Here is a 25,506-nt window from a genome sequence, read left to right as displayed (position 1 = left end):
AGACCTCCATTGCACTGGGTGACAGATTACTTCATTAAGGTGAACATGGACACTGTAGTTTATTTTGAGTTAATCCTGCATATAATGTCCTGAATACTACAGATTACAAAATGTGGATTTATCCACTGCTGCAAATAGTTCCCAAACAAATGCACTATTTACACCTGTTTGAGTGATGTTTGCTAAATACTACAGGGCCCAGCTGTTTTAAGAAATTCCGTCCTGGTGAATGGATATGCTTGAGTGCCACGGACAGGGTAGGGATGTTAGAAGGTGCAAAAAATATGGAATAAGCCCAGACTTATACTGTCAATTTAAATCAGGACTTCCCCTCAATAACTCAGAAGGAGAAAGGTAGAAAGATGCTGCTCTGGGAGGTGCAGAAGAACAGGCTGACTGAAGACATCAGTGGAGTTATTTGGAAGGTGTGACTGGTTGATGACAGACAGTCAATGCAGCCCGATGATCAAAGAGTCTCACGCACACACACTGTACACCTCATCCATCTTTTCTGACCCTCAGCTTTCATCGACCTGCTCTCTTGAGCTCTGCCAGATCTAACTTCACATATGAAACTCGGTGTTCAAAGTGTGCTTCAGCACTGTAATCTGGCTGGTGCTGATGAAGGTCACCTTTTTTGATCCTCATCTTTTTTTTCCCCTCCTTTATTCCTCCTCTCCTAACTTTCCACTTGTGCCTCCTTTGTCCTCTCTTCATCTTTGTCTCTGTCTGTGACTGAAAATTAAAGCCTGTTCAGAGCATCTTTGCGATCAGTCTCATGTTGTTGACGATGGCACCCCCGAGACTATAACAGCTGCTACATCAATATGCACTCAGACACACACATGTCCATGAGATGAATTCTTGGTATGATTGGTGGCATTGGACGCGATGGAAGCAGTGTGTATGTTCAGCGCTCTGAATCCCCACATGTGTTTATTTCATCAGTTCTATGCTCAGTCATGTAGACAAGCTGTTCCACTGGGCCTGTACCATAATTGGCCAATTTACTCCGCGTCTGTCGGATTGGCTTTTTATATCTGCATGTGTGTGTGTGTGTTTGTGTGTTTGCGTGTGTGTGTTTGTGTGAGTGCGCGAGCACACATGAAAGTGAATTAGCATGTATGACTCATTCAGTCTCATTCATCTGGCAACAGAGACGATGAGGTCTGAGAACAAGAGAGAGCCATGTTCCGGGACTGTTTTTAAATACACAAAAATGAACAAAACTTGCCTTTTGACCCTTGTGCTTTTCCGTCCTCATGCTGCGTACGGACGCTAATTAGGTCCCTAAAGCTGAAGAGACCAAAAGATGGAAGGTGTGGCCAGACATCAGACACACACTTGTGCACTTTTTTTATTATGTCTCTGCATGCTCTCCTTTCAAACTGCTTCATCATGCCTCCTGATTTGCTCTGTCATTGTTCTTGTTCTTGTCTGTCAGCCTATGAGGGATTCTGAAACACCCTGTGAACACTTTTCAATTTTTTTTCAGGACTTTTGAAGTAAAAAAAAAATATCCATAGCCTCCTGATCTGATTGATTATAATTTGAATGAACTCCAACTATCAATTGATTCTCTCTGGACTGCCAGTATCTTGATTCCTGCTTTTGCTGAATATAAATGACTGGCTGTCCGTAGCGCTGAGCTCTCAACGGTGCAGGCAGGCCTCAGCAGTATTTAGAGGTCATGCACTGGAGTGGTGCTACGCTAGAAGACTGCCAAACGACTACAGGCTCATAACAGCTCTTAACCCCAGAGAGTACTGAATCAAAACAGCTCTGACATCATCAAGGGGTGACACATCCTCATTGTTTGCTCATGACTTTGCATTTCAGGCTGTTGCATCATCACCTTAGAGTCCATTTGGCATCATAAGACGTGTTACCTCTCTGACCGTGTGTTTGTGACTGTGCTCGCAACTGTACCATTGTGGTGAAAGTCAATGAAGTTCACTTATATTGAAAAGAGGTTGCTTTAACATTGTGTATGTGTCCTCTATTTGACAGGATGACTACATCCCCTACCCACGGATAGAAGATGTGAGTCATTTCTCACTCACATAATACACTCATAAAACACAATTACACCCCACTCCTGTGTAACCACTAGCTAGGAGTGTTTCCGACAAAAGCTAATACATTATTTTATTATTAGTTGCAATTCTGAAGAACTTGCTTGCTTGTTGCTTTCCCCTGGGCTATTATATTTGTCACATTTTGCATTAATCTTCCACCTCTTCTGTCCAAGATCCTGGAGAAGGGTGGTCCATACCCCCAGGTAATCCTGCCACAGTTCGGCGGTTACTGGATTGAGGATGTTGAGGCACCAGCAGGGACCCCCTCCTCCTCAGAGTCCAGTTTCTGTGAAGAAGAGGACGGAGAAGAAGGCATGAGCCCTGGTGGGGGCCACAGCTACCGCCTGGAGTGTAACAGCACAGCCCGCGCCTACCGCAAACACTTCCTAGGCAAGGTGAGTGTGTGTGTGTGTGTATTGATGTTTCACAGTGAATTTAACAGAGGAAGACTGTTATTGGGTTTGACCTAAAATGTCTCTCTCACTACCTCTTTTCTACATGCACGCATCCAGGAACACATGAACTATTACTGCACTGGCAGCAGCATAGGTAACCTCATCATGTCTCTGAAACACGAGGAGGCTGAAGGACAGGAGTTCCTACGCATCATGCTCAGGTTGGTACAATGAGGGTACTGCACTATCACTTTAGAATCTTAATTGGATGCATGTCATGTGTCCAACGGTAAAGAATGTCTACATGACATTTGTACAACCCATGTTTCTTTTGATGCTATAAAAGTCTGTCTTTAACATATCCGCTCTCTGCTGGTCTTTTACTAATGAAAATAACAAAACTAATCTACAGTGATGCTAGCTGCACTGTGAAGTTGTACAGTGCTACGGCTCAGCGATGCATTAAGCTAAATGGGCCACCATATTAACATCCTCACAGGGACTATGCTAACATGCTAATGTTAAGCAGGTTTTGTGTGTTAGCATGCTAACCTTGCAAGTGATAATATAGCTGAAGCTGATGGGTTAGGTCATCAGTATGTTGTCAAACCAAAGTAATAGACAAATTTAGATTTTGACCTGATGTCCGTGCTACTTTAGATGAAAAGTCAGAGGACCAACAAATTATCCTGAGGGGAACGTACATTTCTTAACCAAATTGTATTATTGCAATATACAATCAAAGCCATATATGTCCACTTCATGGTGGCGCTACAGGAGAAGTAAGAGAATTACCGAAGTCAAGAGGATTCATAGTCTGGGGATCATGAGTTTCTATCCCAACCGGGGGCAATAGACAACCAACCAACCAACCAACCAACCGAAGGAGCGACAGAGCTACAGAGCGACAATGATGAAGCAGACCTACATGGACAGTGCCTCTCTCTCCCTCATAGGGATGGGAATCGAGAACTGGTTCCAGTTGAAAAAACGATAACAAATTGCTATTGGAACCATGTCGTATTCCTCCGACCTTTTATCAATGCCACCATATTTTTCTGACTGTTGCACACTGCGAAACAATGAAATCAAACTCATTGGCCTGTGCTGCTGGACTCGTACACCCAGATGGAGTCATGGTGGAGAGGAAGAAAGCATGGTGGTATAATAGCATTAGTGCCACACAGGCTTGTATAGTATTTTTTTTTTTTTAATGAAACTTGAAAACCTACATAGAAAAGGTAGCTGTAGAGATGTTCTCTCATTTAATAAACGCTGTGTTCATCCTCAGAGATAATAAAACAGCGTTGATGCTGAAACCCTGTGTAGGCCGACTATGTATTTTCACACAGGAATCAGGAATCAATAAGGGAATCGATAAATAATTGGCAGAATCAATGCTGGCATTGGTATCAATAATATCTTATCGATTCCTATCCCTACTCCTTCTTCATGATTCTCTGAACAGATTTGTGGTGCTGTGGTGGACAGCTTCCCTGCCATTGTCACAGTTGGTGACATTTTCATTAACAGAAAAACAATAACAAGTGATGCCATGTTTTTCGATTAGCCACTGTGGGCGCTGCAGAGGAGACAGTAGCCAGGTGATGGCTAATCTCTTCTTTCACAGTTGACAGTGATAATGCCAATAATAATGGCCGTATGAGTACACTGTGTATTAATCAGCCCATAGCTGCTGTCCTTTTTCTCTGTTGAGCCAAAGCTCATCATTATATCGTTTTTTCCTCATATCACTTAATTTGATAGAATCTAGGCTAGGCGTAACAAAAGTTCGCTTCGATGAAACAGGTCTCTGAAAAATCTGACCAGCAGAGATCCTCTTCTTGTTCTGTTGCAGGTCGAGGATTAAAACAGTCCATGACAGGATCTCTTTAGCAGGCATCAACCAGCTGCCTAGTGTACCCCAGATTGCCAAGGTAAGATACATTCTAAAAACACACCAAGTTTAAAAGTAGGCTTTTTCCACGAATCCCTTCCACTCTCCAAGTATTCAGAGCAACATCTAAACATAATCGCAGCTTAAATGCCCAATTTCATAAATGGAGTCTTGCTGACTTTTATCTGAACAAGGGAGCTTGAGGGAGAAGGACATTTTTAAGCTGCTTTCACAACCGCCCTGACAACCGCCTACCTGCAAGGTTTTTAAAAGCGTCTGGCTAAAGCCAGGCGGTTACCGTCAGAAGATCAGCATGGTGAACTCTACGCGGCAAAGCATTCATCCAATTCATACCCCATCCAGCATGATCAAAACAGCTTCCCCTCTGCCGCCTTCCCCTCATTAAAATGACTGGAAGCGCTGAGTTACCGTGCAGTGGTGTAAAAGCCCATTTAAGGCAGCGCACTGATCTCATAATTAAATCATTTCGCAACAACACTTTACATTACAGTAAGTAGAGGTAACAGAACAAAGGAAACAATCAAAACCAACACAAGTAGAACATAGTAGCACAATAAGACGAACCAATAAAGTAAGGAAAAAGTTAAAGATTAATTTCCAATTAATTCTTTCTTTATATATCGTAAAAAAAAAAAAAAAAGAAACCCAAAGGTAATCTAACTTCCTTGGTGATTCAATGATCCAGTCGGGGATCTGTGATGGGATGACAACCCAAGATCATTTTTAGATGTCAGGAAATACATGTTGTATGTTTAAATATTTAATTACATGAACTATGTCATTTAGCATTTTCCGTGGCATGAAATAACATTTCCCTTTTGTATCTTAAGTGTACAGTGGGTATAGTTTTCAGTATACTCTAAAAAATGAGATTTCCTTCATATGATATCTCTCTTTCTTCTTTCAGCTTCTGTGTGATGATGCCACAGGGCTGAAGTTCAACCCTGTCCTTTACCCTCGGGTGAGTTTATGCTAAACTACCACATTGCAACCTAATTATAACAAGTCTGACCTTAGCTCATCTCATCTGTTATAAATGTATTCATCCGAGCTGACATAAGTTCACTTTTCTTGTCTCTCTCTGCTTCTGCGGAGTGACAAGGGGTCATTATAGGGGTGCTTCATTCAAAAATATCAGCAACATTTTTATATATTCTGCACACCCATAAACATGCCATGCCCTTTACTTAAGGCCTGGGGTATCTTTTTGAACATTAACTGATCAGCAGAGTTTCCTTTGTATTTTCTGTCAGGATCACGTCCTGTCCAGAAGCCAATGCCTTCATTAACTTCTCACTTCAACCCCCTTTTCAAGTCCTCTTCACCGGAAAAATAGCACACAACGTATCGCATTTTACCCTCATAAGCCCCCTACCTCTCTAACATCTGCCCTGTTCAGTAAGTACATTATTCAAAAGAATGATTGATGATACTAGACGGCAATGGCTTCCTAAAATGGACACGATGGGTCTGTTTCTCCTCCTGTGAGCCCAGAGGAGGAGTGTGATGGAGCACGCTTTCAGCTTGTGCCTCAGGAAAGGAAACAAAACCATCTGTGTCTCAGTGAGCAAGAGGGAATGACGGGTTCACTGCCTCCACTAGGCCCGTGATGGTTTGTCGCATGTTGGCCTTACGTAACTCGAGGCCCAATAAACCTGCCCTGGAGACATGTTGAACAAGAAAACATGTTTTCCCATCTACCACGGCTATGGGGAGTAAGAAATTGTTGTTTTTGTGTATGTGCAGGGATCCCAGTTGATAGTGGCTTATGATGAACATGAGGTGAACAACACCTTTAAATTTGGAGTCATCTACCAGAAGTTTGGACAGGTGAGCGGTCGTAACGATCTTGTCAACGTACTCCAGTTGAACTCACATAGACACTCCGATCTTATACACTGTTTATGTCTTGTATCCTCCGCCCTGTTTTCTGTCCTCCATATCATAACTATGTGTCCTCCCCTCAGACATCAGAGGAAGAGTTATTTGGGAACAATGAGGAGACGCCTGCTTTCAAGGAGTTTCTCAGTATCCTGGGCGAAAATATTGAACTTCAGGACTTTAAAGGGTAAGGATAGGAATTGAATCACTGTAATGAGAGAAAAAAACAGAATAAAGTGCATTAAAACTAGGAAAAAGCAGGCAAGATATAATAACATAAAAAATAGAGAACAGAGAAAAGGTTCTCCCAGGATCAATAGAAGGAAAGCATTAAAGTGCATTGTATCAGAGCAGAATAGGGCGGGTTTAATTACTGTAACCTTGGAGCAATTTGTCCTGCTGTTTGGGCCTCAGCGTGCAACCGGGATAAACTGCTTAGTGAAACAGATCCGAGAAAAGAAAGTGTCACATGGACAGGTAATAAGAGCTTTGTTTACTGTGTTCATTGTCTCACAGGTTTTTTTGTTCTATTGTGTTCCACTTGTTAGGGAGGTTTTAAATTGTAGCTGACATGTTACTGCAACACCTTTAGGTGGCCTTGGAGCTAGTTTAGCACAAAATGTAATGAAACTGACATTTAAAATATGTAAAATATCTTAATACTAGAGGCTGTCGAAGACCACACAGAGAATGTGACACGTGTGCTTTGATAATGTGACAGGTTCCGCGGTGGGCTGGATGTATCCCACGGACAGACGGGGACTGAATCTGTCTACACTGTCTTCAGACGAAGAGAGATTATGCTCCACGTGTCAACCAAGCTTCCCTTCACTGAGGGAGATGTCCAGCAGGTAAGGGACTTTGATATTGGCTTTATCATTGTTACACTGAGGGCACAATGGATACAGCTTCAAAGTAGGAATCATTTGGCTTAAAAATATCAATATTAAACAGGTCAGATGTGGTTATTGTCGATGCGTTATGCTGCTTTCATTGTTAACGTGGCATTACGTATGCTGTGGCTTAATGTTAAATCAAATGTTTGCAAGTGATTTGATGTGAAGCCAATTAAACCCCCTTCAAAAAACCAAGCCGTTTTATAATCTTGTGAATTTTCCCCCTTGCCAATTTAGCTCCAGAGGAAAAGGCACATAGGAAATGACATTGTCGCCACAGTCTTCCAGGAAGGGCCCACGCCATTTGTTCCAGACATGATCGCCTCCAATTTCCTGCATGCTTACGTGCTGGTGCAGGTTGAGAACCCCTGTACAGAGCACACAACATACAAGGTACAAACGAGTCCTGTGTAGTGAAATGACACTACTCCTACTCTAGGGTACACTGTAATAACTGTAAATCAGTGTTTGAAACTGGCAGAGGTCCTTGTCAGCTGGCTACTGGGCAGAAATTGTGCTGACGTAAATAACGGCATAAACCCAACAAAGTACACAATGCATCAGTCATCCCTAGCGATGACAAGGTCTTCTCAAGTTTTCCTCGGATGATGTTTCATCCCCCCAGCTCGCAAGCCGATCCCGCCTGAAATACATGCTAATAACGTGTTACTATTATCTGTTGTTATGTCAACAGGTGTCTGTCACAGCCAGGGAGGATGTGCCTCCTTTTGGACCCCCTCTCCCAAACCCAGCTGTCTTTAAAAAGGTGAGAGATAGAGCTGCGATCATCACAGGGAAATATATTATAGACTTGAGTCTTAACACCTTGATCTGACAAATTCAAGAAAAAGAAATATCTAAATGTTAATGTATGATTCATAACTTTCATACAGATATTGATTTATTTTCCTGCCCCTTTAATCCTCTCACGGCTCCTAACATTTATCTTGTGCCCCTTTGGAGAACTTAAACCAGCTAATTGTATATAAAGTAGTTAATACTAATTCAACCTCAACCTGCTACAACTATAAAATACTCCTTACTTGTCGCGTCGCTGAGTGCTTATTCCATGACATGATTTGCAGCATGTTGGGAGAAAGAGAGGGTTTGAAGCAGATGAGGATTTATATCAGTAAGGTTGAATTGTATTATCGGACACAATAGTGTAACTTTCTCTCTCTCTCTGATTTCAATTTTTTCGATTTTCATTTCAATTTGGCTTTATTGGCATGCATGTTATATAAATAATATTGGCAAAGCATAACATGTTAATATTTTAACACTAACAAAACATATCTCATCATCATCATCATAATCTGTCTCTCAGTTTCAATTAATTTTTTTCAATTCAATTTAGCTTTAATGGCATGAATGTCACAAAAGACTATGTTGCCAAAGCATAAAAATGTGTGTGTGTGTCTGTGTTTTTGTGTGTGTGTGTGTGTGTGTGTGTGTGTGTGTGTGTGTGCTCGCACTTGTTAAAAACATTATTGCAAAGGCAAAGCATCAAAATACAATACAATAAGTCCAAATATTCAGACACGTTATACCTTATATACATTATCACTCACACTGTGTGTGTGTGTGTGTGTGTGTGTGTGTGTGTGTGTGTGTGTGTGTGTGTGTGTGTGTGTGTGTGTGTGTGTGTGTGTGTGTGTGTGTGTGTGTGTGTGTGTGTGTGTGTGTGTGTGTGTGTGTGTGTTTCGATCACTCACTGTCTCTCAGGTTGTGGCATGTTAATATATACTAGGCAGCCAAATGTACTCCGTCTCCTTCTACGAGGAGTATTTTTAGTTTTACGAGATAATTTAGCTTTGAACTCTGGGATCTCAGAGCTGAGCTTCTTAAAATTAAAATGTCTTATGTGATTCCATTTTATACATTGTAGGAGAAAGTGCATCTCTGTCTCAACCTCACCTGTCGAACAGTGTCCACGTGTTCTGTTTTCTTTGGGTTGCCATCTTTTTTTGCGTCTTCCAGTCTGTGGTCACTGAGCCTGTACTTGGTCAGGATCTGGCTCTGCTATTCTGCTATTCATAATCTCTTTGAAGGGCAAGATAACATTCCAATCTACTTTGGCTTTGAGTTGTTTCTTCCCAATGGGCCAGATAGGTTTCTTGACATCATGTGATCATTTGCTTTTCTCTGACTGGTGTTTGGAGAGCAGTGTTCTTATGATGTGAGGCTGTTCAGACTGCGTCTGAGAGGGGGCAGTTAGCCTCAGAACCAACTGACATAGGGGAATCTCTACTGTACCTTCATCTCTCTCTCCCTCTCTCTCTCTCTCTCCCTCCAGAGTCCTGAGTTTCGAGACTTTCTGCTGACAAAACTGATCAATGCTGAAAACGCCTGCTACAAATCCGACAAATTTGCTAAACTGGAGGTGACACACGTCCGCACAACCACACTCAAACACCACAGCATGTCTTCAATCGCTGCTCAGCTCCATCCATAATCACCATCTCGATGTTTTCCTACATGAGTTGTGTGTGTGTGTGTGTGTTTGTGTGTGTTCAATTGATTCCAGGGGCGAACGCGAGCTGCACTGCTGGACAACCTCCATGACGAGCTGCACAGACAGAGCCAGGCCACGCTGGGTCTGGGCCAGGCTGGAGAGGAGGATAAGCTGGAGAACGGGGGACACGGAGGTCTGCTAGAGTCCTTCAAGGTGAACATAAACCTGGACAGAAATATATACGCTGCACCATGTAATTTTTCTCTCAGCTCTGTGACATTTATTTAATCACCGTCATTACAGCTCGAGATTGTACGGTTTTCTTGCTCTAGGTCAGCTAAATGTCACAGGTCTGCAAGATGACTTAAGGGGCTAAACCGTCAGTAGCTTTGTTGCTGCTGATTTTTTACTCTGTTTGAACATTTTGATCGTGAAGGCTGAGAGTATGTGTGTGTGTGTGTGTGTGTGTGTGTGTGTGTGTGTGTGTGTGTGTGAAGGCGTGTGCATTCATGGGTGAGTTTGAAAATGAATGTAAACACACCGCTGTGATTCTTCTCTTCCATTTGTCTCAATCATCGTCTCGTCACACTCTTTTGTCCCCATATAGCTAATTGATGTTAATAGAACCACTAAAATGTCTCCTTACATTTGCGTGTATGTGTGTGTGTGACTGATGTGACAGTTTGGCTCTCTCACTCTTCACAGGCACTATGGACAGCTACTTTGCACTTTCTGCAGTCAGTCCCAGGGGGCGCTGTTGTCATTGCTGTCCTGGCAGTCACTGTGTATTACCTGTCTGCATTACTGTAAATTTAACAGAAGATTGCCACATAATAAACACTATTTTTATATGATGTTGTTTGTGTTTATGCTTTCAAAGAAAATGAGCGAATTATGTTGTATTTGCAGCAGATAGCAGAATTAAAAATACACACAATGTTATATAACTGTGTTTTTCTGCTTCAACTCCACTGGCTGTAATTTATTATGAAACAATTACCAATCAACTAAATGAATATCAAGTCATTACAATAAAAAGGATGATTGCAAAAACATGGTCGGTCATCCACTCCACCTTGTTTGGCTCCATTATTGGAGAACTGCGCCCCCTGGTGGTTGTTTTGCAATAAATATTATGAATAAATATTAATTCATACACCTTCATTTTAAACCTATTTTTTACTCTACCTTCATTTTACTTTCCACACCCATTCTCCTCTGTCCTTCCACGTACACTTTCCCTGTCACTTACCTTTATCTTTACCCATCTGCTGCTTCACCTCTCCTCTGTGCTCCTCATCTCCTCCTCTCCCTCATCCACTCACTCTGCATTTCCTATCCCTACTCCAGAGAGCCATGCGCGTTAGGAGCCATTCCATGGAGACCATGGTGGGGTCTCACCGTCACAGGAGTCCCGGGGTAGGTGGTGGGGTCCCTGCCAGCGTGAGTGGAGGAGGGCTGCCACAGAGCACCAGCGAATGCACAAAGAGCACCTTCACTGTGAGTAGGAGGGTATAAAAAAGAGGGAGACAGAAGGGACAGTGGGACGGATACAAGGACAACTACTGCCATGTAGAAGTGTTTTTAACTTAAACTACTATAATGTCAGAAAAACACTTGTGTTGTCATTTTAGCTCATTTAAGAGACAGCACTGCTATGTCAACCAGTGAATTATAACATTTTTTTAAAGGGCACTTTAAAATCTAAATGAGTTATTTAGATTTTGCTCCATTTCTTTAAAAAAAAGGAGAAACCTAATTCTATGATTTGTGATCTTCAGCCTCCTGTGCTGTCGGCCAAGTCTCCTCTGAAGAGTCCAGTAAAACGGCGCTCAGGCCTCTTCCCTCGTCTCCACTCCAGCACAGAATCCCCAATGGACAAACACACACGCAGGTCTGTGTTCAGTGGCATGATTACGGTACAACACACGCACCAACATGGTCGGTGTTGCATTTGTACCGGTAACAGGAGTCCAGGAAGTTGTCACATCAGTGTTGTCATTAATGCGTTTTTCTTTTGTCTGCAGCGACCAAAAGCTTGCAGATATCTGCCCGCTGTCCCAAGAAGTAAGGTCAGAGACATCATCCAATCCCAGCTCGCCTGAGATCTGCCCCAACAAAGAAAGGTAAGACAAATGCAAGTTCCTGGAAATCATCTCACACCCCTTTAATGTCTGGAGGGGGAGATGGCTAAAGGCAATCTGGGAACATTTGGTCTTTTGTCAGTGGTCGGATTTTCCCTCATGTTCAGCTTCTCTACGGTTCCCCTCTGTTTTCCTTAACAGGCCGTTCATCAAGCTGAAAGACTGCGGCAGCGGCAGACCCAACATCTCTCGTTCTTCATCCAGCACCAGCAGCTTCAGCAGCACCACGGGAGAGACAGAAGCTCTGGAAGAACTGGACACAGTGAGTGCAGCGCTCACAGTTTGTTTGAACACGATGAGGTCGCCTTTACAAGAGCAAAGAGAGGAAATTGAATATTTAGATTTAAAGATTGGAAATACTTTCTTAATGGAGTGTGGTAGCGTCAAAGTTTTCATCGGTGAAATGGTCTGTAATTACCAAGAACTAGAGAATGTTGAAAGTCACCATATTAATTATGATGATTACAGCTCCTCACATTTATCAGATGACACTGCTTGACAGAGTTGTTTTATTCTCTGTTAGAAATGCTGTCAAATTATCCGTACTTGCACCATTTACCTGGATGGGAATCAGTACATATGCACAGTGCTGTTAAAATTGTCATTATTGAGGACCAGAGAAAATAGTGAATAGTCTATAAAGTCAGTCAAGTACACCTGAGATCATCACAAGGGAAATTCAGATGAATCATTTATTTTCTTTGCCTTAAAGGTTCTGTGGGTATTTTTTTTTAAATAAAAAATAATTTTTTCTCATATTTGCTCAAACTGTCATTCCTGCTTATGAACTGAAATCAAACTGACAAACTAGGCAGCCTTGTTCAGTTGCCTTTTTCTTGCCTTAAATGCTTTCAGAAACATATTTAAGTGTACTGTTTAGCTGCAAAATGAGAGTTTGAGATCCAGCGGCTGTGTATAAAGCAGCCGTTTAGCTTAGCGCAAAGACTGAAAACAGGGGGAGCACCTCTAAAGCTCACTAATTGACTTGTTATATCTTGTTTGTTAAATCCCCACAAAAAAAGTGTAGAAAAAAGCTTTGTACAGTCGGGCTAGCTGTTTCCCTCTGTTTCAAGTCTTAATGCCAAGCTAAGCTAACAGGCTGCTAGTTGTACCTTAAATGCATTGTAACGATTTCTGCCAGCCTAAAAAGTTTAACCCACTGTATATTATGAGCCTGTGAATTTTCTCATTCACCCAGGTCATCATTATCCTCAAAGCAATTTCAGTCAAAAGCAACTGGACTTGGTTATTTGTCTAGGAAGACTTTTCATCTCTCATCCAAGAGGCTTCATCAGTTCATGTACGCATCTGATAAGGCTGGGACTGGTCCAACTAACTGGGGTGAGATGCAGCCCTTTCATCCCTTCCCAGGAGATTCAACAATCTAACCTCAAAGAACAACTGTTCACACATGGCCTCCTGTGACCCCAACAAAGTCGAAACCAACTGCCCACCAACGACTGCCACTCTAACGACGGGCGATGGCACTTGGAGCACAAAGGGTGTCAGTGACATCATCGGCCTTGTGAGAGGTTAAATACCTGGATCTCACACCAGTTAGTTGGACCAGTCCCAGCCTGGTCAGATGCGTACATGAACTGATGAAGCCTCTTGGATGAGAGGTGAAACGTCTTCCTAGACAAATAACCAGTCCAGTTGCTTTTGACTGAAATTGCTTTGGGGACACTGTATATTATAAAAATAAAAGCGAAAACCAAGTTTGAATGGCTCCTCCCTGCAAAGCTTCCTTTCCAGTTGTACTTCCTGCAGAACACTCAGTGCCTCTAACGTTGCTGACAGGAAGGTGAAGTCAACTTTAGGAAAATATTACTTCCCGGATGCACCAAGCCTCTTGAGTGTCTTTCAATGTCTTTTTTCTCTCTGTCCTGCAGGCCAGCCATCCCTCTATAGTGTCCTCTTCTGCCTTTAGTCCTTCCCTCAGTGTCGACGGCCAGGGATCAGGTACCCCTGTCATCATGTGCCGCAGTCCAACAGGTACACTTGTGATTTTACACACAGCCACCCAGAGAGTATTCACATCCTACTGTCAACATTTTAACAGATTTATTTATTTCCTTTCCTTTTCCGTTTCCTTCTTCCAAATTCTGTAGATGTGAAAAGCAAGACGTCACCGAGGTCCAACTTGAAGTTCCGCTTTGACAAAATGAGCCACTCCTCCACAACTGTAAGTCTTGTAATGCCTGCCTGGTCAACATATTTTCATTTTAATTACTTGTAAAGCATGGGGATCCATTTGTGACAAAATTATGTTACATGCACTGTATTCATCTATGCCTAATACACTTTGAACTGTCATTCAGTTACGAAAACTATTTTGTTATCTAACTGGCTACGTCAGTTGCTCACTTGACAAAAACATTTGTCTGTCAATTAAACTTTAAACTGCAGAATACTTCTGTCATCTCGATACACCCCCCTGTCATTTTGCATGTTGTCCTGATGTGTTGTTTGGCTTTGGTTATGAATGCCAATGTGCTCTCCTTGTGGCTGACCAGCTTACTTCCAAATCAATCTAATCACACTTTGTATCCAATTCAACAACCGATAAGGCAAGCTGAATAAGACATTGCTAAAATCAATTTTGGATTTCCTACATATGTACACTTGCAAAAGGGCACAGTCAAACGACACATCAGGTGGACATGCACAATAAAACAGTCGAATGACAGGGGGTGCAACGAGGCGACAGAAGTACTGTACAGTTTAAAGTTGAATTAGACAAAGGTTTGTCAGGTGAGCAACTGACATAGATGGTGCACACGTGAGATAATGTTGGCACAAATGTAACCCCACAGCTTCTTGTTACAAAGTGCTGACAGTAAAAAAGGAATACATCGCAAATGTACAACGCTCTGAAACTAACTAAACTAAACTAACATAATTTAATGCAACAGGCTAAAAGCAATGGAAAAAAGGTTCCAGCAGCGTTTCTTTGAAACACTCACTGTCCGTCTAACAGACATCTCATTATCTCTGGATCACTGTAATGCCATTGAAACAGGCGAGCTGGTGTTGCATAATAGGCCCAGCTTGAAAGATGCACGCTGTCACACTCTAACCTCTAACTGGCCTGTCTCTTCACTTTCCTTTCTCTCAGTCCGAGTAGCTTTGTGGAAATGGAAACATCAGACTTGCACAACAGAAGGACAGTGCGGGCTGACGGAGCTGCTAAAAAAAAAAAGAAGAAAATCGCAACACCAACCACAACGTCTCTGTAGAACCACTTCCCTACGCCAAGGATAAACTCACAAGGTTACCAACTGCACCAGAGTCCCCATAAACTATAAACTAACTGAGAATACTGTGAGTGTATAGTGAGGAGAAGCAGATGACATGCTGGCTTTCTTTTTAATCCAACCTTAGGCTACAGAAATAAGTCAATAGTTTGCCGATGTTACAAGTTGTTGTGTCTCAGTTGTTAATTGTTCACATCACATGAAAGTGCTAGCATGGCTGTAATACTGTGAGTGCAGGCCGAGCCAGACTCTGCCTCAGCTTTTTCTCAAGCATCTAGTTGAATAGAGAGACACAGTGATCTAGAATAATGGTAACAGGAGACTACCGTAAGGCCAAACTGTTTCTCTTTATCTAGTCGACTGCTGAGTGCTCAGTGGAAATGACGTCTTTAGACATCAGGATGTTCCCTTTTTGCTTTTGCCCTTGAATGGTACGTCTGGCAACATTTCCTCTTTGGCCTAATAAAAGTACGCCGACAACCAGACAAATACACACATGTACAGAAACATAATGTAGATTTGCAGTAGCACCATTTTGGAGGTGGGAGGCCCAACTGTTCACCGTAGGATCTGAGCTTTCTAGGGAACACCTTTGATTTTCAAGATGCTCTTGTAAACTTGCTAGCTGCTGCATTGTGTTTACTGCACTATAAACACAACATTGCTGAAACTCAGTTGATACCAATGGCAGCAGGGTAACTGCAAATCCCTGAACTCAAGTGCTTGGTTAGTGGGGAATTACTCATATGGGGCCCAGTGGGAAACACTGCCAACACATTTTGCCATAAGCTTATTTTAGCCAAAGCTGCGCCTTACAATCTATCAAAAGCCCTTTCCACCGCCGATGCTCTCTTTCTCTCTCTCTCTCTCTCTCTCTCTCTCTCTCTCTGTCTGTCTGTCTCTCTCTCTCTCTCCCTCTCTCCCTCTCTCTCTCTCTCTCTCTCTCTCTCTATCTGTCTCTCTCACTATGTGAGAGGACAAGAATCTCCTGGATTCCTGGATCCGGTTGCAGCACAGTCGTGGGTAGCCGATCAACACCCACATTTGCTGAAAGAGATGTTGCACTTGAAAACATTTCACCTTCTGATACCTCCCATTGAAGCTTGCTAGCTCGGTGTATTTGTGTCTATGTTTGGTGGAACTTTTGAACAGGAAAGTCTCCCGGTTTAAAGTTCCCCAGCATGTGAGCTGATGAATATGACTTGAAAAAGATGCTTCAGGTTAAATGAACCTATCGAACCACACTTCAGCAAAAAAAAACAAAAAAACACTTTGAATGTGAACTCAAAGCTTCTTTTTTATTTTTTATTTGACGCTTTGTTAGTTCTTATTACAAAGTCTCTTAGAAGTAAATAGCAAGGCCAGTTGCTTACAAGCACAACATGACAATAGGTCTACTCTAGTCCTCAATTATGCCAACATTAGCTTGGAAGCTGCACCAACTAGAGTTAGCAGGGCAAAGTGGGAGTGTGCCAATCAAGAAAATGCTTAAAGACACACAAATGTGTTTCCTATGTGACCAAACAACAAACAGGTCTTTGGAAGAATGTCTATGTACTCCTACTGTGGAGAGAACCATTCCTGGATGGCATGACGGAGTGTGTGAAGTTCTGTCACGTGAAGCTCAAATTCCAGAGGGTTTAAAGGGTCAGTTCACACAAATTACAAAAACCCTACTTTGTAATTTAGGTGACTTTTTAACTTGCAAGGAAGCTGTTACAGTAAGTTCCTTGATAAGCACTTAAGGTACAGCATTGACTAATACACACTGTGCTCAGTTAGGCTGCATTCACACCAAATCTGACATTGCAGTGAAAACGCCAGTCCTCCCTTTTGTTTCAATGTGGGTAGTGAGTTAAGGCTTTTGGAGAAACGCAACCCGTTCACCTTGCAGGGCCAGTGACGTGACAAAACTGACAAAAAACAATGGAGTGGGGAACACAATGGAGGCAAAAAAGGGCCAATTTTTCAACTCTGCGCTAATCGCATCAATGCCTGATTTGGTGTGAATACAGCCTTACAGTAGGCCAGTGATTACATTGAGCAATGGAAACAGGGGCAGAAATAACGCAGAAGTGGAAGTTTCAGATGTCATTTAGTTTGTAGCAGGTATCGCCTAAATGCCCTGCAACCTTTCCTCTGTTAATATGCTTAATTTATTAAAATGATAACTTCTTTTGCATTGATGTCATGTAAAAATGTAACTGCAGAGTACGCTAATTAATAAGGTAAATGATAAAAGGAAATAGATTAATTTAAAAGATGTCTAAACATGTATATGTATATTTGGTTATGTAACGTGCCATTGAGAATTTATTCTAAAATAAAATGTTGTATTTTGTGTCATTTATGTGGTATCTTTTTCTCAAATCTCACACAACTGTTGCAATATAACAGCACATTACAGAAGGTTTTTTACTACTTTAATATTTTATGTACAATCACATCAGAAAAATTGGACATGAGGAGGAGTTTGTTTTACATTTATACCTCCGAATGGGTCGGACTTCATTAATGTTTCGCTTGTCCGCAGTCAAATTTCAAAACAATAAAAGTGATAGCGGTGAAACGATGCCACAAAAAGGCATTTCTCTCTGCAGCACCTCAGGGTGGTGCAGCTGGTTGATTCATGCTCCAAAATGTAACTGCTCCACTTGCTGTCTGTCATGCCACCTGCACATAGTCAGTATACTTTCACATCAGAGTGTGATTGGTACAGTTCATAGACGGAGAGAGAGAAAACAACAACGTGATTATTTTCTATTTCATTTTGTCCTCTGCTTTAATGATTTTCAACAATATGCAAGTAGAGTCTCAAGGATGATGTAATAGTGAAATATTGGTCAGAATGAAATGATTCTTGAAGGCATCAGGGATAAAGCAAAATCGCACAAAAAATAATACAGTTGATCCTCCGCACATCATTTTTCAACCGGTACGTTTGCAGTCATGAAAATGTGAGGGATGAGTACACAGTGGACTGGTCAGGCTCTCTGGTGGCTCCCTGTTGTCTCAGTACATCCTGGGAAATGTCTGCATACACCACCTGCAAAATTATAAATGACAAAACTGTTATTTAAGCACACACAATGGCATACGTATGGACTGCAGACATATTCAAGGTTAGCCAGGGGAAACACAATGTTGAGGGCACTGCCAAGGACATCCTGTCTTGCAACGGGAAGTTCACCTACCTCAGTCTTCTGCTGGGACTTGGGGGTGGCTGCAAAATGAAAAAATAAAATTGAAATATAGTTAATAGAGTAGTTCTGACAATGCAGTAACTTTTTTTGTCAGTGTTACAGGCTACAAAGTAAGAATATGAGATACCTTTGTGAGAGTAAGTGCCACGTTTCTGGGGTACGGGGCGTCGAGGTGGAGGTTGTGGAGTCGGGTGTGGTTGGTCTCTGTATACAGCTGCATGAGTGGACAGAGTCCTGGGAAGCGGCTGAGGCTTGGCTTTTGAACTCAGACAACGAGCCAATCCCAGAATGATGGGAAGACAAAGAGAAGCAGCGGCACAGATCAAAACCCTGTGCAATACACTCCTCTGAGAGGGGACAGCTGGGGGAAGACATGAATAATGCAACTTGATTTTTCTGTTTGAATAACCAAAAATGGGTGTACCCTGTTATATACCGTTCACTGGAGATCAAAATGAGACAACAAAGTAATAATACTTGAGTTAACCTGAAATACTGGGGGTTTTTTTATTGTTCAGAATTTGATAGAATATCCGCAGTGGCTGCTGTACTAGCATGTTTTTTGTTTGTTTTTTAATAACCAAAGCACTTTAATAGAAACATGTATTTTGTGAAAAAAAAAAAAGTGAGCAAAATTAGCGAACAGTAACCACAGTGTCAGAAGAGAAGATTTAAACAATGTTTTCTTTTGGCTATAGGATTCAGAAATAAATAGGAAGTGTAGAGGCCCTTGCTTTGAGCATGCTTCAGCACGTCTGCGCCCACAGGACATCACTAGTCCATTCTTCTTCAGTCTCTTCCACAGTTCGGTAACTGTAGTGGGTTTCTTAGCCATTGCTTTGTTGCCAAGGATTTTCCAGAGATTCTCTATTGGGTTTAGATCAGGACTCTGGGCTGGCCATTTCATTATTTCAATATTCTTAGCTTCAAGGAACTGCTTAACCCATTGTGCAGTGTGACAGGGGGCATTGTCATTGTCTGATTGGGAAACAGTTGCAGTGGAGGTATTACATGTTGCTGAAGGAGGTTCACATAAACATTTGCATTCACCCTGCTATGTAGCTGTACAAGTGGCCCAAATCCTGCTGCAGAAAACATCCCCAAAAAGTGACATGACACGGCTAAAGTTCAATTTATTCGGGTCTTATGGGAAACATAATTTCCAGCGTCAGAATTTAAACGACTAAACCCAAAGTGTCTAAAGAAGTCAGTTAAATTTGGAGGAGGAAGTGTCAGAGTCCAGATCTAAACCCCATTGAGAATCTCAGAAAAATCCTTGGCAACAAGGCAATGGCTAAGAAACCCACTACAGTTACCCAACTGTGGAAGAGATACAAGAGGAATGGACCAAGATCAAACCAGAGCAGTGTGAGAAATGTTCTGTGGCCGCAGATGTGCTGAAGTCATTCAAAGCAAGGGCCTCAGCTGTCATGAAAAACTCTCCAGTGATTTCCTGACTGCCTACACGGATTCGACCTTGCCTACCCCTGACCATCCTGTCCCGTCGTCTTCCTGGTTATCACCTCAGCCTCCTGTCCCAGACCACGACCTTTGCCCAGTCCCTCCTGGTTTCCATCTGCCTCTCTCCTGAGCTGTTATGGGAGTCCCTGCAACGGCTCTTCGACGCCCTGCCTGGCTTTGACTTTCCTTTCACCTGTCCCCCGTGGCTGAACAAAGTTCATTACCATCTGAACCTGCCTGACTCTGTGCTGCATTTTGTTCCAGAACTATACCTGCACTGTAACAAATTGCTGTAAGAAAACAGCCAAATTGCGACAGTAACATACTGTTTCCCATTAAAAAGGTATTATACTGTTGAAAACAATGCATTCTGGGCAATATTGGTAGGTAGCTTGCCGTTTCCCATAAAATACTGTAATAAACCGTAAATAGCATTGCATTCTGGGAGTGATGTTAGAATCAACAGCAGAGAGGCCGCGCAAATACGGAACACTACTGTATTTCTAGAGGAGACATGCTACAACACATGGGAACAGTTGGAGTCATCAAGCCAACTCTGGTCTTTCCTTTCTTGGAACATTTATTTTAATCCTGCATTTCATGAGCAAATCACAGGGTAAGTTAACCTATATTTTATTTGTTTGATGATGTTTGCTTGCTATCATACTATGATTTTATTTTAGTTAAACTGTGATTAATCAGTATATGGTCATCTTAACTTGCCATGCGGTAACTGGACAGGTACAGCAGGGACATTTAGCATGCTATTTTATAGTTTTTTTTGTCAGGCAGGCAGATATCTACATTATTCATTATTCTTATTTGTTCAGTGAGACCAATGAGAAGCTGTATACAACCTGTTTGATTTCATGTGCTGATGTTAGCCTACAGAGGGAGTTAGCCAACCTTAACGACATAGTGAGGCTGCTTGAACTACTTAGCTCTTTCTTTTAATGTTCGCAGTGCATATTGCATTGCCAAGAATCACACTTAAACAGGAGCTTAACCATTTTTTGGTGTGTGTGTGTATTGGCATTTTTTTCTTATCACTGTTGGATTTACTGTCAGAGTCTACCAGACTACCAGAGATGTGCTCATCCTTCTTGCAGACATAACTCTCTCTTCTTTCTTAATTTTTTATTGATTTATTGAATATGAATAAAAATAATAATATAAATAAAACTAGTCATACAAATTATTTCAATTTAAAAGTATCCTTTCTCAGACTCATGGACACTGTACATATAAAAAAGTTAAATTACAAAGATAAAAAGGTCAGTAAAAATAAGACCAGAAGTTGAAAAAAGAGTGAAACAGTAGTTCTTACGAAACTGTTCTCACTACTAATAAATTGTCTGTGCCCTACAGTTGTCTGCCACAGTTGATGACGTCGAGAAGACCCTCACCTTACCGGCAACTCCTCATCTAATCCTCCTCTGTATGTATTCAGTAAATGGACATACTGTCTATTTCATATCAGATGAGCTTTAAGTTGATAAGTGAGTTCTCTGTATCGCAACAAAGCATGAATGTTCTTCCATGTAGTACTGGTATTTCTCTTATTTCACGTTTCAGGTGGAACAGAGCCTGTGAATATTGGACGCTGGATGATCAGCTTTGAAGGTCATGCCCTGTGTGAGGGCATCCAGCCCACCTTTGTGACAGGTCTTGCTGCTCTGTTTTCCCTGTACTATATCTTCAACCTGCAGTACCAAGATGAGTCTTGAGTTCATTCAAAGGTAAGGCTTGTGTTACCTAACAGTCCTTTTTCAAAGCAGTCATTCTGACATGAAATTGTGAGTGAGCACTCTTTTCGGGTTGTCTTTGGTCAAAGGTATTTTGATTTGATTTTGTCCATATCACCCAGTCCTCTTTATATAGTAGCAGACATTATTGCTATCCCTCTAATCTCAGACTGCTGTGTTTTTTAGGCGCTTCATTGGGATCAACCCAGAGAGAGAGTCCAAGTCCAGCCGGGGAAAGATTATCTCCAAGAAAACAGGAAAAGTTGTCCAGAAGAAGTCGTCACAGTCAAACCCCATGTGTCCAAACTTCTGAAGAATCTGATGGACTTCCAGTGGAATTTTGTAAAGGTCGGTGAGTAAGTCATCGTCGCAGTCACTGTTTTTACCCTTTTTTTGTTTACAGTTATGTATGTGTTCTCGTTCCACTGACTAAATATGTTATATTGCACTTAAAAAACGTAGATATTTATATCGTTGAACGCTGCAGAAAAGCGTGTGTGCAGCTACAGTAAACAAGCAGGGATTATTATTATTGTTATTTATTATTTATTTTTATTCTATATTTCATTATTATGTTTTAGCACAACTCACAGTTTCAATGCAAGCACTTTAAATAACTTAACTGAAAATCAGTGTTCCATTGCAGATAATTTTGTATCTATTCAGGGCCTTAAGCGCCACAAGCTGATTAAGCTCCATTGTACATAGTATCTCTTCCCTACAAAACTAAGCAAATCAGTTACACTAAAACAGCTGAATTTGTTTTATTCAATTGTTAAGCTGTTAAGTATTGCAGTTGGTGATCATTTTTAAATAAAGGTTATATAATTGATATTTTCTAAGTCTCTTCTTTTACACATGTTAAATGGCTGTATTATAATTAACTAACTCATTCAGTATACGGTATATTAAAATTGCTGAACGAGGTTACAGTGAAGACAGCGCTTAATTCATAGCAAGTGGCTTTCAGACAATAATATGCTCTATCTACAAAAATGACTGCATTGTATTGTATATGGGATTATGGTTAAATGCAATTAATGAAAAAAAAAAACAATATTGCAACTACCTTGCACTAGTACTGTATACTGTGAATTCATTCAGCACTATACTGTTTTAGTCTACTGTAAAAATCATGGAAATAAAGGATTGTACTGTAATTCAGTATGTGGTTTTATCACAGTAACATACCGTGAAGTACATAACAGTAAGGGAACTGTAAAATAAACAATAGAATGCTGGCAACCCTGCTGCCAGTATTTTACTGTCAAATCAAGGAGATACAGGATTGTACTGTAATTCAGTATGTAGTTTTTATCACAGTAACATACTGTAAAGTAGATAACAGTAGGTGAACTGTAAAATTAACAGTAGAATGCTGGCAACCCTGCTGCCAGTATTTTACTGTTAATTTACAAGACAATTGTTTACAGTGTGTTACAATAGCCCTAAGAAAACATTGTTTCAATCTTCTCTTCTGACACAATGGTTACTGTTCTCTAATTTTGCTCACTGTTTTTCTTTTAAAACAAAATAAAGGTTTTTGTTGAAATGCCTTGGTTATCTAAAGAAAACATGCTAGTACAGCAGTGGTATAGCCACAGTGGATATTCTACCAAATTATGGAAATCAAGTATTTAAAATGTGTTCTCTAATTTTAATATCAAGTGTATGTATACTAATAATACATATGATTCTACATACCTGCAGTGATGTTCACATATTTCAAATTGCCTTGCTCTATGGCCCCATCAGCCCACGTAACACGGCATCCATAGGAACCTTCATCTGATTTGTTTACCCTCAGGAAATCCAAAATTAGTTGAGTTTGATTGGCTGAGAGTGTCACATTGGTCTGACGGTGTCTCGCACCTAAATTGTTGTAGGTTGAATATCTCATCCAGTTTCCTCTCCAGGCGCCTCCACAGTGCTGGACCACACAGGACAGAGACAGACTGCCCCCTGCTGGTACATAAAATGTCTCTCGTTTTGCCATAACAACCTGGCTGCATTCTCCAGCACTCAGACCTGAAAAAGGGAAGTTTCCTGTAAGCTCATTATCATGATACAGCATAGACAGAAATAGGATTTTTACTGCTTTGATATACATGTACAATGTTTTGTACCGTTGTACACAACAGTGACCATTAAGAGACTGAACATTTGGCCGATAAAGATATTTAAGCAGTTATTCTATGTGATATAATAAATTAACCCAGACATATGGTCTTGGCATAGTACCATCATATGTTTGCAAGTAAATATTCTTAATTAAATCGACTGCGTGAACCACCCTGCAGTCGTACAGTAGCATAGATAATAACTTTATTCGTATAGCACCTTTAAAAACAGCAGTATACAAAGTGCTTTGACAGCGCAAATCAAAATACACACACACACACACACACACACACACACACACACACACACACACACACACACACACGTATATATATAGTGTAAACAAAACAAAAAATAATAGGGTACAACATAGACATATTTACACATCATTGTATAGAAAGAAGGGGCATCATTAATGGAAAAAGGAAATTATTATTTGCTGCAGGTGCTTGCAAAGAAAGATAAAAAAGATGATAAAAGACAATAAAAAGATGACTTCACAAGAAGGCAAGTCCATAAAAATGAGTTTTAAGAAGTGGTTTAAAAGGAGATAGTGATTCAGCAAGCATTTTCTCCTTATCTCTTATATAGATTGCTATAAAACATTTACATGGTTCCATGGTTTATAAGACTCTGTATACGATTCAGATTTGCAAGAACTAAATCATGTTACTTACCAGTATGAAGAAGGCAGAGATAGCTGATGGCACTGAGGAGATGGTAACACATATCTGACAGTGTTGGTCAACGTTCATGACAAGTCAATTTTTCTTCCTCTGTACAGATTAAGTCATGACTTGTGTGGAAGGCTGTATAATCTGCCAGGCTTTGTTGGAAAACAGCTCGTTCAAATTGTTATCAGTTGCTTGAAGTCCATCGGCCCACTCTTTCTCTCACTTTCTTTTCTTACTCTCAATAATTAGACAGGCTTCCCTTTATGCTGCTGCTGCTTTTGTCCAGATGGAGTTAAAGGAAGGAAGTGAACCAATAATCAACCCCCCTACACACACACACACACACACACGGACACACACACACACACACACACACACACACACACACACACACACACACACACACACACACACACACACACACACACACACACACACACACACACACACACACACACACACACACACACACACACACACACCACAAGGCTCACATACTAAATTACAGGAAAGCAATGAGATCATTGAGGGCAGTATAAAATTCCAACAGGAAAGGGGCCAATTTCAAGGAACAACAATATAGAAAGAGAAATACTGAGTAATAACAAAACTTTGGATTTGTATATGCATTGCATTTATGCGTTTGCATATACATTTATTTTTACTTCTATTGAACCTTAGTTTATAGCCTTGGATGAAGGTTAATTTAAACTAAATATTAAATCTTGATTCTTTGGGTTCTTAGCAAGACAAGTACAAGTGTTTCCATTTGTTCCTTTGGATTTGGTGGTGATAATTGTAATTGATAATTGTAGGTCAAATACAGATGTGTATGGGCTGGAAATCCTACCTTTCTTTAAGGACATCCAAGCGTGTAATCCTGAAAAACCACAGAAATACAACAAAGTTATGATTCAATTTCATAAAACAATACTACTTATACTTATAGTAATACTTCTGGGCTGATGACCGCTTCCTTTTTGCAAACTATACGAATTGTGACATACTGATTTTATGAACCTAAAATGAATAAGCATGTTTAAACGTTATTCTTTTTCCAGGAAGATCAATAGCCATTTTCATTCATTCATCTTCAACCGCTTATCCCGGGGTCGGGGTCGCGGGGGGGCTGGAGCCGAACCCAGCTGACATCGGCGTGAGGCGGGGTACACCCTGGACAGGACGCCAGTCTATCACAGGACACATAGAGACGAACAGAGACAGACAACCATTCACACCTAAGGGCAATTTAGAGTCATTAATTAATTGTTTGTTTGT

The 25,506-nt window shown here is 41.1% G+C and overlaps 2 protein-coding genes across 4 annotated transcripts in view; one reads left to right on the top strand and one right to left on the bottom strand.

Moving 5' to 3' along the window:
- rap1gap2a (RAP1 GTPase activating protein 2a) overlaps positions 1-17,370 on the top strand; it is a 46,974-nt gene extending 29,604 nt beyond the window's left edge. For 2 of the 3 annotated variants that reach the window (XM_083913838.1, XM_083913839.1), the window contains 19 exons: positions 2,011-2,043; positions 2,252-2,473; positions 2,591-2,694; positions 4,332-4,410; positions 5,299-5,352; positions 6,138-6,221; positions 6,359-6,459; positions 6,994-7,123; positions 7,406-7,561; positions 7,863-7,934; positions 9,465-9,551; positions 9,696-9,836; positions 10,974-11,123; positions 11,405-11,517; positions 11,651-11,749; positions 11,909-12,029; positions 13,660-13,762; positions 13,879-13,952; positions 14,886-17,370. In XM_083913838.1, the coding sequence (XP_083769964.1) occupies positions 2,011-2,043; positions 2,252-2,473; positions 2,591-2,694; positions 4,332-4,410; positions 5,299-5,352; positions 6,138-6,221; positions 6,359-6,459; positions 6,994-7,123; positions 7,406-7,561; positions 7,863-7,934; positions 9,465-9,551; positions 9,696-9,836; positions 10,974-11,123; positions 11,405-11,517; positions 11,651-11,749; positions 11,909-12,029; positions 13,660-13,762; positions 13,879-13,952; positions 14,886-14,894 (1,932 nt within the window). In that variant the 3' untranslated portion in view covers positions 14,895-17,370. Of the gene's footprint in view, positions 1-2,010; positions 2,044-2,251; positions 2,474-2,590; positions 2,695-4,331; positions 4,411-5,298; positions 5,353-6,137; positions 6,222-6,358; positions 6,460-6,993; positions 7,124-7,405; positions 7,562-7,862; positions 7,935-9,464; positions 9,552-9,695; positions 9,837-10,328; positions 10,466-10,973; positions 11,124-11,404; positions 11,518-11,650; positions 11,750-11,908; positions 12,030-13,659; positions 13,763-13,878; positions 13,953-14,885 lie in introns of those variants that run through there. The other variant, XM_083913840.1, reaches the window with a different exon arrangement.
- Positions 17,371-17,771: 401 nt separating this feature from the next.
- LOC310947593 (uncharacterized protein) lies at positions 17,772-24,370 on the bottom strand. Its single transcript, XM_083914441.1, has 5 exons — positions 24,232-24,370; positions 23,138-23,461; positions 18,355-18,588; positions 18,219-18,247; positions 17,772-18,070 (listed from the first exon to the last, which is right to left on the bottom strand). The coding sequence occupies exons 1-5, from the start codon at positions 24,281-24,283 to the stop codon at positions 17,972-17,974; spliced, it is 738 nt and encodes a 245-aa protein (XP_083770567.1). The 5' UTR covers positions 24,284-24,370; the 3' UTR covers positions 17,772-17,971.
- Between the last annotated feature and the right edge of the window lie 1,136 nt (positions 24,371-25,506).

Source organism: Echiichthys vipera (assembly GCF_963691815.1).
Source record: "Echiichthys vipera genome assembly, chromosome: 5".
NCBI lineage: Eukaryota > Metazoa > Chordata > Actinopteri > Perciformes > Trachinidae > Echiichthys > Echiichthys vipera.
This window is presented reverse-complemented; position numbering and strand designations above follow the sequence as displayed.

Excerpts from the sequence above, each read along its gene's own strand:
- LOC310947593 (XM_083914441.1), bottom strand. The coding sequence starts at position 24,283 with ATGTGTTACCATCTCCTCAGTGCCATCAGCTATCTCTGCCTTCTTCAT. Across the intron at positions 18,589-23,137 it reads ATATGTGAACATCACTGCAG|CTGTCCCCTCTCAGAGGAGT; the intron begins GTATGTAGAATC and ends GTCTTCCCCCAG. Across the intron at positions 18,248-18,354 it reads TGGCACTTACTCTCACAAAG|CCACCCCCAAGTCCCAGCAG; the intron begins GTATCTCATATT and ends TTCATTTTGCAG.